Raw genomic sequence first — 12,575 nt, forward strand, 5'->3', positions numbered from 1 at the left:
ATGTAGAGACAAGAGACTAGAGAGTAGACGTCACTTGAAGTTTGGTTTGCGAACTAGTTAGTTAATTCCGTGTGCCGAGGCTCATTTTGTTGAACCAATGCATCACCTCAACTGATCACGCATACTCTCCGATTCCTCTGTGATTTGACTGTGAAAAGCGAAGGGGAACAACTTGTCACGACCTAAATATTGACCTTTCAGCTGCCCGAGAGTTCACGCTGGTCCTAGGTAACCACACCTTCAGTCAAAGCCCACTTACAATTACAAGTGGCAAAGCAACAAAGTGTCATGGATCTCCAAGACCGCCATTCCGGACAAGGACTTTGACGCGATTCCAAACAGAAAGGACAGCCCCTGATTGGGCTCTGTTCGAGGGAGATCATTGAAATTGGATCCTAGGGGTTCCTAACTCTTTGTCTAGTTAGAGGCCGCTGTACGACAACTAACTCTCGAACTGCCTCAGCTGGTCCTCTCTTCTACTGGCTACCCCTCCCTCTAACCTATTACCCAGACCTTTACGACTTGGGTCTCAGTCAGGCAAGTCTCTGGTGTTCTGATTATATCAGGTCGATGCCTTCCTCGGCCTGTCCGTCCCATGCCCATATGTTGTCTTCATCACTTCGTCTTTGCCTTTAAATCACTTACCTCGCACTCACATCAACATCTATAACTCCAGCGACAATCCTCCCCTTGACACAATCTGGACATTCATACCGCTATGGACTCAGCAACTCTGGAGACTCTACGGACAGTTGTTCCATTACTCCCTCTCATCGTCCGCCAGGGCCTAGCACACATCCTCAACCTTTCCGACTCATCCAAATATCTCGACCTGCGAAGCGCCATCATCATTGCCTGTCTTCGCGTTATTCTCACACCAAAAGCTCCCCGTAGTATATCATCTGTCCAACGACTTACACTCCGTGACTCTGGTATAAAGGGGCACATCTGGGTTAGCAAATATGCCAGTCCACAACCCCCAGAGACATCAGTCCGCGATGCCCTCATCAGCACACTCGAACGCCTCGGAGGCTCCACCTGCCGAGTCCCCGTTCCCGATCTCGTTGATGTTGAGGCCGAGTGGACCGGCTACCGGAGCGGTGTAGCCCGTGGCGCTCCGTTGCCTGACGTGTCGGAGCGGGAGAGGTATCACGGCATGATGCAAGAGTGCAAGAAGCCAACAACAGTCTTGTACTTGCACGGCGGCGCTTACTATCTCTGTGACCCAGCAACACATCGTCCTACAACGAAAAAGCTGGCGCAGTTGACGGGGGGTCGGTGTTACTCAGTGCGCTATCGACTTGCACCGCAACATCCATTCCCTGCGGCGTTGCTTGACGCTTTTGTGTCTTACTTGACGCTTCTATATCCGCCTCCGGATGCTTATCATGATCCTGTGCAACCGGAGCATATTGTGATTGCTGGTGACAGGTATGTCTCGAGTCTGAGTCGTGTGCCACAAGGACTAACATAGGAGGTTATAGCGCTGGCGGTAATCTTTCACTGTCGTTACTCCAACTCATCCTCGAGCTCCGCAGACAGGACTCTCCAATTCTGTGGCACGGCGAGCTGCGTCAGGTTCCCATGCCAGCTGGCGTAGCACTCAACTCTCCGTGGCTCGACATTACACAAAGCTCCCCAACATGGGAGATGTCAACACCAACGCCATGTGATTATCTTCCCAAGCCGGAGGCCATCGAGAAGCGCACAGTCCCTCCGTGCGAAGCCTGGCCAGCTAATCCACCACGACGCAACATGTACATCGCCGATGACCTCGCTGCTCACCCTCTTGCATCGCTCGTCATGGCGCGCAGCTGGAAAGGGGCGCCGCCTATTTACCTTTGCACGGGTTGGGAGATTCTCGCATATGAGAACAAGTTTCTTGCTCGCAAACTCGAGGCTGATGGTGTGCGAGTGGTGTTCGAGGAGTACGAAGGTATGCCGCACTGCTTCGCTATGATGCTGCGTAACGCTCCTGCAACGCCTCGGTGCTACAACGGCTGGGCATCATTCATACGTGCCGCAGTGGAGGACCCCGACAGCATTGAGTCGAGTGCTGTCATGATAAGGGCAAAAACATGCGAAGAGGTGCCATTGAGGTTTGACCAGTTGAGTGATGTTTCAGAAGAGGATATCCAACAAAGGGTGCTTCGGAAGACAGGGCTAGAAGATCGGATTCTAGAAACTCCAGTAGCTAAACTGTAAGTGGTGGCTTTACTGGACAACGGTTTGAAACACAATTGGGCATGTAATGGGATTGGATAACATGTATGGGATACTGCTTGGAAGCTAGGCGCTAGGGATGTAGTTATACATAGTCAATTGCTCTTCTTGATAGCAGAATTATCAGTTCTGATGATGATGTATTGTCTTTTATATGTGTGGGATCCTAGTTTAAGTAGTGTTGCTTTGACATACCTTTCGATGTCTGACTTACATGAGATGAGCTGCCCAGCAACTGAAACTTTAACGGCCGGCACCCTCGGAACTTATAAGCCAAGACTTATAGGATCAGCACCCACGTTACGTACCACGGGACCTGGATAACAGAACAATAGTTCTTCCATGTAAACATCAATTGCTTCTTTTTAAAAACAAACAATCCCATTATCAATTCCAATTCCGGCTCCGCCTCCACCACTTCCGATCCCCGAGACCGGCCCGCACGGGAAGACCCACCAAACTTTTATCCCAAATGTCGCTGATCGCTTCACCTCAAGAGCAAAACAAGCCACCTCCAGACTCAGAACCCGGGCCCCAGTCCCCGACAATGGAGCGCCACAAGCAGGCTGTGACAACCATCGCATCTGCCGTCCGCGGCTTCTTCGAGCGTCGTGAGCCATACCGCATCTTTCACGGTAGCACGAACAGCACGCGGCCTCAGCAGATAGGCAAACCCGTCGTCGATATCAGCGCCCTTCGAAATGTCCTCCAGGTCGATCGTGCGACTCGCACTGCTCTCGTCGAGCCCAATGTTCCAATGGACAAGCTAGTTGAGTCGACGCTGAAGCATGGCCTTGTGCCGCCTGTGGTTATGGAGTTTCCTGGTATCACGGCTGGAGGAGGGTTTGCAGGCACAGCTGGCGAGAGCTCCTCGTTCAAGCACGGATTCTTCAACGATACCGTTAATTGGGCTGAGATGGTTCTTGGAAATGGCGAGGTTGTTCGAGCGTCGCGGCAGGAGAACGCTGACTTGTTCCGTGGTGCTGCTGGAGCTGTCGGTTCTTTGGGCATGACTACGCTTCTTGAGCTTCAACTGCAAGAAGCTAAGAAGTTCGTCAAGACGACCTACCATCGTACGAGCAGTGTTGCCGAAGCTGTTGCCCGAGTCCGTGCCGAGGCCGAGAACCCTTCTAATGACTATGTCGACGGCATCCTCTTCTCCAAGGACCACGGTGTCGTTGTTACTGGTACCCTGACTGATGACAAGCCTGCCGATATCAAGCCCCAGACCTTCAGTGGTGCTTGGGATCCCTGGTATTATCTCCATGTCCAAGATCGCACTCGCAACGTTCCCTCCGCTGGCCCTACTGTCTCCGCCGAATCTGCCTCATCCTCTCCTGTTGATTACATCCCTCTTGCCGAGTACTTCTTCCGCTATGACCGCGGTGGTTTCTGGGTTGGTGCCGCTGCTTTCACTTACTTCAAGGGTGTTCCTTTCACAAAGTTCTTCCGCTGGTTCCTCGATGATTTCCTTCACACTCGTATGCTGTACCGCGCTCTTCACGGCAGCGGCGAGTCTGCTCGTTTCATCGTCCAAGATCTGGGTCTGCCTTATAAGACTGCTGAGACCTTTGTCGATTACACTGCTGAGAACTTCAACATCTGGCCCCTCTGGCTCTGCCCTTTGAAGCAGACACCTCCTCCGACTTTCCATCCCCACACTGGCGAGACCACGACGGCTGCTGACGGAACTGTGACCACTCCACCGTCACTGAACATTGGCCTCTGGGGCTGGGGACCTTCTGACCCAGATGAGTTTGTTGCCAAGAACCGCGCTCTCGAAGATAAGCTTGTTGAGCTTGGAGGTCTGAAGTGGCTCTATGCTCACACATATTACAACGAAGAAGAATTCTGGAAGCTCTACGACCGACAATGGTATGATGCTCTGCGAAAGAAGTACCACGCTGAGACACTTCCTACTGTGCACGACAAGGTCAAGGTTGATGTTGAAGCACGAAAGGAAGAACGACAGAAATGGAAGCGTTCTCTCAAGAGTAAGCCCCCACTGGGTGGCCTCTATGGTATTTGGAAGGGCATTCAGAGCAAGGACTACATGCTGCACCGACACGCAGAATGGAAGTTCAAGGAGGAGAAGTAGACCAATACCCCTATTTATGTACGAGTAGAAGACAATTGTAAAAGTATTGGAACACGGCTTGGAAGCCCATGTTCTTAGATGTTACATATACCGACAACCACACAATCGCTAATAGAAGAATAGACACAAGTTAGAGAGAACTGGATCGATTGAAATACTTTTTTTCATTCCAAGTATCGTAAACTCTTCTAAGCGCCAAATGACCAGGTCTATATGGTACGGGCCTTCACAAACTTTCTCATAAATCTCCCAGGAGAGACGGTCCCCAGTATTTCCACAAGCCACAATGTCCATGATTATGGGCTCAATTAGAGGACCTCAATGTCAATCTCCACTACGCGAATTGCGCTTCTATCATCATCCGCTGTATTCTTCTTCCCTGTGCGTCTAGTTTTCTCCCATTGAAGTCATCATGTTCATGATATGCTTACTGCTTGGTCCATAGCTGCAATGAAACCAAGTTTAAAAGCGAAAAATGTCTCGTATAAAAGGTTGTTCGAGCAAGGATTCTTTGGATTCTGAAAAGATGATCCTTTACTCCTTGATAGCGTACTCGCGCTTGAACATGTCGTCGACCTTGGTAAGATAGTAAGTACCAGGGGCGATGGTAGAGGCGTCACCCTTGGGAGTGTAGTCCTTCTGGAGATGGGCCTGCTTTCGGAGGTTACACATCTAAGAAAATCAGTTAGCACATGTTTTTTACGTATTACGTTGAAGCATTCTGTATTTACCTCGTCGTAGGTCTCAGGGGGAACACCGCGTCGGGCCTCAAGACGGGCAGGGATGCTGAGGACGCTGGAGATCTTCTCAACGCTGCCGTTGATGCGGAAAGATAGGAAACTGGCAGCAAGACCAGATCCGTAGCTGAAGAGACCAATTCGCTTGCCCTCAAGAGCCTTGTTGTCGACAATGCTGATCAAGCTGGCAAGACCACCCCAGACACTGCCACAGTACATGTTACCGCAGTTGGTGGCGACCTGGATGGAGGGGTTGACACGCTCCTGGAAACGCTTCTTGGTGAGGGCCATGAAGGTCTTCTCAACAACCTTGTCGGTCAAAGACTTCTCGTAGTCCATGTCACGGAGCTCAGGAGCGACCTCGGCGAAAGCAGGAGAGTCGGCATTGGCGAGGTAGTCGTGGTAGAGGAGACGAGCGTAGGACTTCTGGACAAGCTTGCAAGTAGGGGAGTGGAAAGCAAGGTAGTCGAAACGGTCGAGGCTGGTCTTGGTAGAGTCGTCACCGTTGGAAGCACCGTTGGTGCCGTTGGTGGCCTGCTTGGCCTCACGCTTGCAGTAAGCACGGTAAGCGGCATCGAGGGCCTTGGTGTAGCAGTTGACGGAGTAGTGGCCATCAACATAGGGGTACTCGCTGGTAAGGTCGGGCTTGTAGAAATCGTAGGCGTGCTGCATGTAGGTGCCACGCAGACCGGGCTCGGCAACAATAGGGGCGTTGGGGCCGATCAGGAGGGCGACGGCACCAGCACCACCGGTGGGACGAGCATTACCCTTGGCGTAGAGAGCAATATCACCGGCAACAACGATAGCATCGCGACCGTCCCAAGCAGAAGACTCAACCCAGTTAATGGCGTTGAAAACAGCGTTGGTACCACCGTAGCAAGCGTTGATAGTGTCGACACCCTCGATGTTGGTGTTGTCGCCGAAAAGCTGCATAAGAACACTCTTGACGGACTTGGACTTGTCGAGAAGAGTCTCGGTACCGACCTCGAGGTAACCAATCGAGTTGGGGTCGATGTTGTAGTTCTTGAGGAGCTTGGAGGTAGCAGTAAGGGCGAAAGAGTAGATGTCTGCGAAAATCGCACATTAGCGGTGATCCAATGCCATCATGAGATTTAGCCAAAGCGCGGTGAGGATAGGCGCATTGCGCTAAGATCGTCTTTTCAGGGGACGGTGAAGAATTAGGGAAACTTACCCTCACGGTCGTCGCAGAAGCTCATCTTGGTCTGGCCAAGGCCAATGGTGTACTTTCCGGCGCTAACGCCATCGAACTTCTCGAGCTCAACCTGATCGACATACTAAAGAGCAAATAAAATTGTGGTTAGCTGGGGTCATCAAAGAGGCGTTCGTTCAAGCGTTGGGATAGAGGGGCACAATCTGAAATGGAGGGGCACACGACAAGAACCCGAACACGAGAGTAATAACGCAGGGACTTTTTTTGTCCCATCCAAAAAGTTTGGTGAGGGGCAAGATTCAACGACAAGAGTTCCCAGCAGAAACAAGACAACATGAAGGCATTGAAGATCGTGTGACAATAGCGAATAGTCGCAGAGGGAATATCTCAGCTTACCTGGCTAGGGACATAAAGCTCAATGGCCTTGATGCCAATGTTCTGAGGACGAGACATGATGAAAGATTTGGGGATGAAAGAGACGGTTGGTGGGGGGGGGAAAGAAGAAGCAGAAGAGGAATACAAAGAGAAGAAGAGATGGAAGAGAAGTCGAGAGAGAAGAAGAAGAGGATGTGGAGATATCTTATAATAAGACGACGACAAGGGAAAGGAAAGAAAAGGGAAGGGGGGACTCGGAAGAAGAGCGCGAGATTGCGGGTTCAGGGACAAGCAGTAGAGAGAGTGTGTCTCTGTAGGAGTGGTCTTGGTGCTCGTTAGGTTGAGATGGACTGAGATTGGATCTCCAAATCCAAGGTGAGGTACAGGTACTGTACAGTAGTAGACGGTCGGGGTGTGATTTCAGTGAGTAAGTGGCCGCGGCGGGGTGAAACGAGTGACCTTCACTTGTTGGGCGGGTTAGTTAGATTCAGAGGTATCAAGTTTTTCACCGCCCTTTGCCTTTTTCCACTGGATAGACGCTGCATTGTTGGCCTCTCGTGTAATTGGATTGGCTGCGTCTGATTTTTGAGGTACTTGTAGGCATGGAGTTAAGGTCATGGATCCTTGGATCATGGTCATGATGGACGACAACCAACTTGATAAGAAGCTTGGACGTCAAACAACAATACTCATAAATGTCTATTGTTCATAGCCTAGAAACGCATCTATCAATAGACAAATCGCCCTCTGAATAGTAATACCGAGCCATACCGTGATATGACTCGAGATCATGTCAACAAACAAGTCATGACCTCACTACAACTCTCGCAGCAACCGATAATAATTTTTTTTTTGTTTCCTCCTCTTCCCGCTCCTGGGCTTCTGCAGCACATGTCGCCTCCTGCCAGGGGCAAGCCTCAACCGGTGGGTGCCGGGCCAAGATGTACCTGGTGTGCTTGACAGCGGTCCTATTCGGGCTTGTCTTGTTGTGATGGGATGGTGTGGATTAGTTGCTGGTTGGTGGGACCTTGGACGGGTATAATTGAGTGCCTGCGGTAGCGGTAGCCGTAGCTGCTGGAAACACGAACACGACAGCACATAGTCACTAGTGGTAGGTGATGAACCTGGGTTTCTGGTAGGGCTTGATATCCGGTAATTAATCCCCTTTGTAACTAGTACAAGGCGATCCTTCAATACCCAGTATTCCAAACGGGCAGTGGCATAATACCTATCCGTGTGCTCATCTAATGGCTTTCAAAGCAATCAATGGTTGTTGGGAGTGTGGTCTGTGCCATCTGTGGTACAATTACAGTTACAATTGGCAGGCCTCTTCGCTTGTTGGCGTTTAAACAGTGTTTCGAGGAACCCTACTCAGTTCAGTAGCTGATCTGCACTACCTACCCTTTGGAGTAACTTTCCGAAAATGAATTCTTTGTTAGGACTCTCTCTGAAAAGAGCTTACACCCTTTCTTGGTAAGACTTCGGGGCATGATCTATAACAGTAGTAAACCGGTTTCTGTCAGAGCCAATGGAATTACTTGTCCAGTCTCTCTGATGAGGTGCTCACTCTTGCCGTGCTACGAACCTCTAACTCCCACTCCACCAGACACAAACGGGAGGCTGTGGCCTAGAACCCGTCTTTTTCCAGGGACTACCCGCTAATTAGCAGGGGACAACAGCGTATCATCGCTTCTAATCCCCCATCACCGCGCTTACCCTTTTTGGGACGGTTCCATTTCATCCCATCACCAGCTTCGATATTCTTCAACTTCACCCATGCAATCCATTTAGACAATACAACACTATCAAGACTCTCTGTGTCTATCATGCCCTGCACATCATCGTATTCTTATGAGACAATAGTGTCAGCACTAAAATCATCCGTATCATTGGACCATGCATAGCTACATGGGCCTGACTTCCAACGACTTGACTTGACTGGAATCACTCAATGGATGATGGATGTGTCCCACTCTCTCATCGATCAAGTTCTTCGGGTCCATCTGCCGTTCACGTTCTGCATTGCGTGTATGGACGGGCTTATTAGTGTTTTCTTCTTACAAGTATACCCCAGCCATGGCTAGTTTTACTTCTCCGCGCACGACATGCTAACTGAGGCAGCCATGATGTGATTTTGACTGCTTGCCTCAGACTGCTCTATCTACTACGTATTTGTTTCTAGTACTGCCTGGTGACAACTCTTCGATATCCTTGAGGCTCTTCACCTCAACCAGTATCATGGTCAAACACCTAGCTGACATCTCCAGCGTCTTCGGAGAGTACTTACGCTTATGGACATGAGAAATTTATCGACTGTGTCCCACGCCATGCCCCGTCTTTAGCGTTATGTTCCGGTTTGTCCCTCATGTGCAACTTTCTTCATCATACAATCCCTGGCTTGTGACGACGTCAACTCGTACTTCATTATCAATCGCTCAGCATAAGGATCCGCCGCACTCCGTTCTTCGGCGTGGGTCAAAACCGCCGTTCTAAGTCTGATATAGCTAGCCTCCAAGACTTTGACACACTTTTGTCTCCAAGTCCGCCGCTATTCGGCCTAAGATAATCAACGTGCAGATTCCTGCATCTCAGGCACTACCATCGCCTGATTGATTGTCGCTCAAGATTTTCGGATGGGGTCGGTCGTCGTGGAACATGGATGGTATCCATCCACCTAGCTACGTACCTCTTACACGGGCCGTGGGGATGGCAAACTATCGCCCTCTTACGCCTCACGGAAGGATTGTCAACATACGCATTATAATGTTTCGAAGGAATCCATGAGAAGCTGAAGAAAGATAAGACTGAACGTGCAATCGTCTTCGGTTGCGCTCTCTTATTCGGGTCGATCATACTCAAAGCTACCTAGCCTCCCAGCCTTGTAAGCCGCATCGCATCCCCTTTGCGCATCATCGCAGGGACCTCCATCGCAACGGCACGTTGTTAGTGGCGTCTTGAGACACTCGGATCCTTTCGCGAATTCGACCGTTTAACATGGTTCGTATTGTTCGATGACTTTTGGTCCTAGAACTCAGACAGCCTTCATCTTCTCCCTCTTCTCGATTACTGCGCACACTACTGCTTATCTCTTGGTCCAAGCAACCCCGTAAGGATCTAACCGACCCCAGATCCTGCCCCTGGCATGACGTATTGGTACAACGGCATCGATCTCGAATCTCATGCATCTTTTGCCGGGGGTGAGAATGCCTGTCGCTCTCGTGTTCGCTCAGCTAATGTTTCCTTCATATGGGGGTAGGTAGAGTACACGGAACTCTCCGTAAACAATCATTAACTCAGATTCGATGAAAGCTGCACAGCTCACAAGTTGGACTATCATTATGCTAACTTTTGTGATATATGAGCCACTGTGAAAAGCAAAGACTTGACAAACTGAAGTATGGCTATTAAGTGTATTTTCAAAGCGACGCTGACGCTATTGGAGATGCTCAATCTTTAAAGTTGATAAATGCAGAAAACTTCCATCCAACGCCGCTGTATGCGTTCTCTATCAGACTCTTCCACGCATGCAAATGATTACGAAGCAGTGTTGGGGGTGTCATATCCAGAATCAGAAGTTCCCTTGGACTTGCTTACATCCTCGTCTGGAACCTCCAGTTTCTTCTTTTCCTCAACCTCCATAGGCTTGTCTTCAGATTTCTCCGTGTCCTTGTCGTCCTTCTTTTCATCCTTCTTCTCGTTGGTGCGGTTTTCAGTCTCGGATTCGGTATCAGAATCAGAAGAGTCGGAACCAGAGCTCTCGCCGTTACTCTTTCGCTTGGCTTTAGCCTTGGCCTTCTTCGCCTTTGCTCGTTCCTCCTTGCGCTTCTTCTTGGCTTCCGCCTTGCGAGCCTCCTGCTCCTCCTTGCGTCGCTTCTCCGCATCCTCGATTTCCTTTTGCTTCTTCTCCTTGCGAGTTTCAACCACCCACTCATCCACAGCGTCGATGGCGGCCTCGGGGTTACGCTTGTGCTTGAGAAGCAATCCTTGGATTTCGGCAGGGCTGAATTCGAGCTCGGGCATCTTGGCAGCGAACTTATCGGCAAGAGCATTAACTCGCTCCATGGTCTCCTGGCGGGTCTTTTCAGCCAACGCAGCCTGCCTCTGAGCCTCCTCGGGTTCCAGGATTTCCACGTCCTTTCCAGACGCACCCTCTCCCTCATAAGGGGCGTAGATGGCACGGAAGATGGAGGCACTCATATCAACGTCGGCACGACCGAATTCAACAATCATATCGACACGGCCGGGACGGATAAGAGCCTTGTCAAGCTTCTCAAGATGGTTGGTAGTCATGATAAGGACGCGTCCTTCTTGAGAGGCGACACCATCAAGGATATTGAGGAGTCCCGATAGTGAAAGTCGACCCGGGAGCGCAGGTGCTGTAGTAGGGGGGAGACCAGGCTTGGCGGGTGCGGTGGTGACAGGCACAACAGCTTCTGCTGTGTTTTCACCCTTTGTATCCTCACGAGTATGAGTGAGACCAGCAGTGTCAATATCCTCCAGAAGTACCACACAACGGCGAGGGAGCTCGGCAAAAAGCGTTGCGAGGTTCTCTTCACTAGCCATGGTAGAGCTCAAGCTGACCATGTAGATTCGCATGCGAAAGAAACCAGCCAAGGCCAGACTAAGCGAACTCTTTCCGGTTCCAGGGGGGCCGTAAAGAAGGTACCCACGGCGGTAAGGGATACCGCGGTTGGAGTACCAGCGGCGGGTGTTGGGGTCAAGATAGTCGGTGACGTCCGCAATCACGTCTTGCTTGACCTTTTCGTTGAGGATAACCGTGGAAATGGGGCGACTAGCTCGACTCATGCATCGTTGCCATGTTGGATCGCCGCCATTTTGACCAAGCGAACCACGGTAAATGATGGTCTTCCTCTCGTCCTTTTTCAGATACTGTTCACGAGCGTCGACAAGGAGCTCCTTAATGATACGGGGGTTGCGACCGAAGCAAGAGATGGACAGTTCCTCTCGCTCGCTCGAGGTCAGGAACCCAGAGCGCTCACGGTTCTCATGGCGCTCGAAGAGAAGGATATGGCCCTTGTACCAGAAGAAGTGAGAACCGACCGAAGGGGTATACTGAAGAGGCTTCTTAGTTGAGCCAGATTCTTCCTCTTCGTTGTCTTCGTCATCCCATCGAAACAAGAACCAACTCCTAGAGTTGATGTTTGTGTTGACCATGAAACGTCGAGAACCTTGGGCAAATCGTTGGTTTGCCACCCAGGCCATCACTATGTTGTAGATCTCATCGTCGGTGCGAATGCGTACGGCAGACATGAGATGCTGACCAATGATGCTCCATGAATACTCAGTGATATAGTTCCAGGCAAACATGATACCGGAGATAACCAGGAGGAGGGGGATGTAGAGGTTAAGGTCGATACCGAGATAAGCATGGACGATACTTGAAAAGGTGGAAAAGCCAGGGAATAGAAAGTCCAAGATGGCAAACTGTGAAGGAGGCGCACTTGGGAGACCAGTGGCCTCGCCAGTTGTGTTGAGGGTCTCCATACTTTGGGCGTGGGAGATGGTCTGCAGGAACGCAAATGGTCCTATCATGCTAACGTGCGTCGATGAATGTTGTATGTCAAGAGTGTATGACAAGCCCACAGAGAGCAAGAAATCTCCGGACCTGGAGTAAGGATGCCAGGAATACCTAATCAAAGGGCTTCCTCGCTCACACAAGACTTGTTGCTGAGGGTGGTCTCTCCTTGTAGGGAAGGATAGTTGAGACCTGTGATGAATATAGCTAGAGAGGATGGAGGCGAGTTGTGTAAGAGGAAAAGTTGAAGTGAGAGAGGCGACGAAAGGTTTTATAAGCGTCAAGTTTGCACGCACGAAACGTGATACTGATGCGGACTAGGTAGGTAGAAAGAGGAGGCATCCACACCCTCATCATATGCGAAAGGGCGCCATCAGCCTTACAGCTCACGAACTGAGCCACTTGAGTCACAGCCCGCGTACTTGGAACCAACTA

The 12,575-nt window shown here is 50.5% G+C and overlaps 4 protein-coding genes across 6 annotated transcripts; 2 read left to right on the plus strand and 2 right to left on the minus strand.

Moving 5' to 3' along the window:
• Nucleotides 1-718: 718 nt before the first annotated feature.
• On the plus strand, nt 719-2,205 carry FVEG_03846 (hypothetical protein; the record flags this gene model as incomplete). Its single annotated transcript, XM_018891512.1, has 2 exons — nt 719-1,431; nt 1,485-2,205. The coding sequence occupies 2 exons, from the start codon at nt 719-721 to the stop codon at nt 2,203-2,205; spliced, it is 1,434 nt and encodes a 477-aa protein (XP_018748035.1).
• Nucleotides 2,206-2,521: 316 nt separating this feature from the next.
• FVEG_03845 (delta24-sterol reductase) lies at nt 2,522-4,491 on the plus strand. Its single transcript, XM_018891511.1, has one exon. The coding sequence runs from the start codon at nt 2,696-2,698 to the stop codon at nt 4,319-4,321; it is 1,626 nt and encodes a 541-aa protein (XP_018748034.1). The 5' UTR covers nt 2,522-2,695; the 3' UTR covers nt 4,322-4,491.
• On the minus strand, nt 4,411-7,073 carry FVEG_03844 (hydroxymethylglutaryl-CoA synthase). 3 transcript variants are annotated; one of them, XM_018891508.1, is made up of 4 exons: nt 6,626-7,073; nt 6,251-6,353; nt 5,053-6,125; nt 4,411-4,993 (listed from the first exon to the last, which is right to left on the minus strand). In XM_018891508.1, the coding sequence occupies exons 1-4, from the start codon at nt 6,680-6,682 to the stop codon at nt 4,856-4,858; spliced, it is 1,371 nt and encodes a 456-aa protein (XP_018748031.1). In that variant the 5' UTR covers nt 6,683-7,073; the 3' UTR covers nt 4,411-4,855. The 3 variants fall into 3 exon arrangements, with proteins under 3 accessions (XP_018748031.1, XP_018748032.1, XP_018748033.1); XM_018891509.1 differs by having other exon boundaries at nt 6,251-7,073; XM_018891510.1 differs by lacking the exons at nt 6,251-6,353; nt 6,626-7,073 and having other exon boundaries at nt 5,053-6,250.
• A 2,822-nt stretch (nt 7,074-9,895) lies between these two features.
• Nucleotides 9,896-12,549, minus strand: FVEG_03843 (mitochondrial chaperone BCS1). The gene has a single exon (XM_018891507.1). It carries the CDS (start codon nt 12,155-12,157, stop codon nt 10,139-10,141), a length of 2,019 nt encoding a protein of 672 aa, XP_018748030.1. The 5' UTR covers nt 12,158-12,549; the 3' UTR covers nt 9,896-10,138.
• Nucleotides 12,550-12,575: the final 26 nt, after the last annotated feature.

Source organism: Fusarium verticillioides, chromosome 2 (genome assembly GCF_000149555.1).
Source record: "Fusarium verticillioides 7600 chromosome 2, whole genome shotgun sequence".
NCBI classification, from domain to species: Eukaryota; Fungi; Ascomycota; class Sordariomycetes; order Hypocreales; family Nectriaceae; genus Fusarium; species Fusarium verticillioides.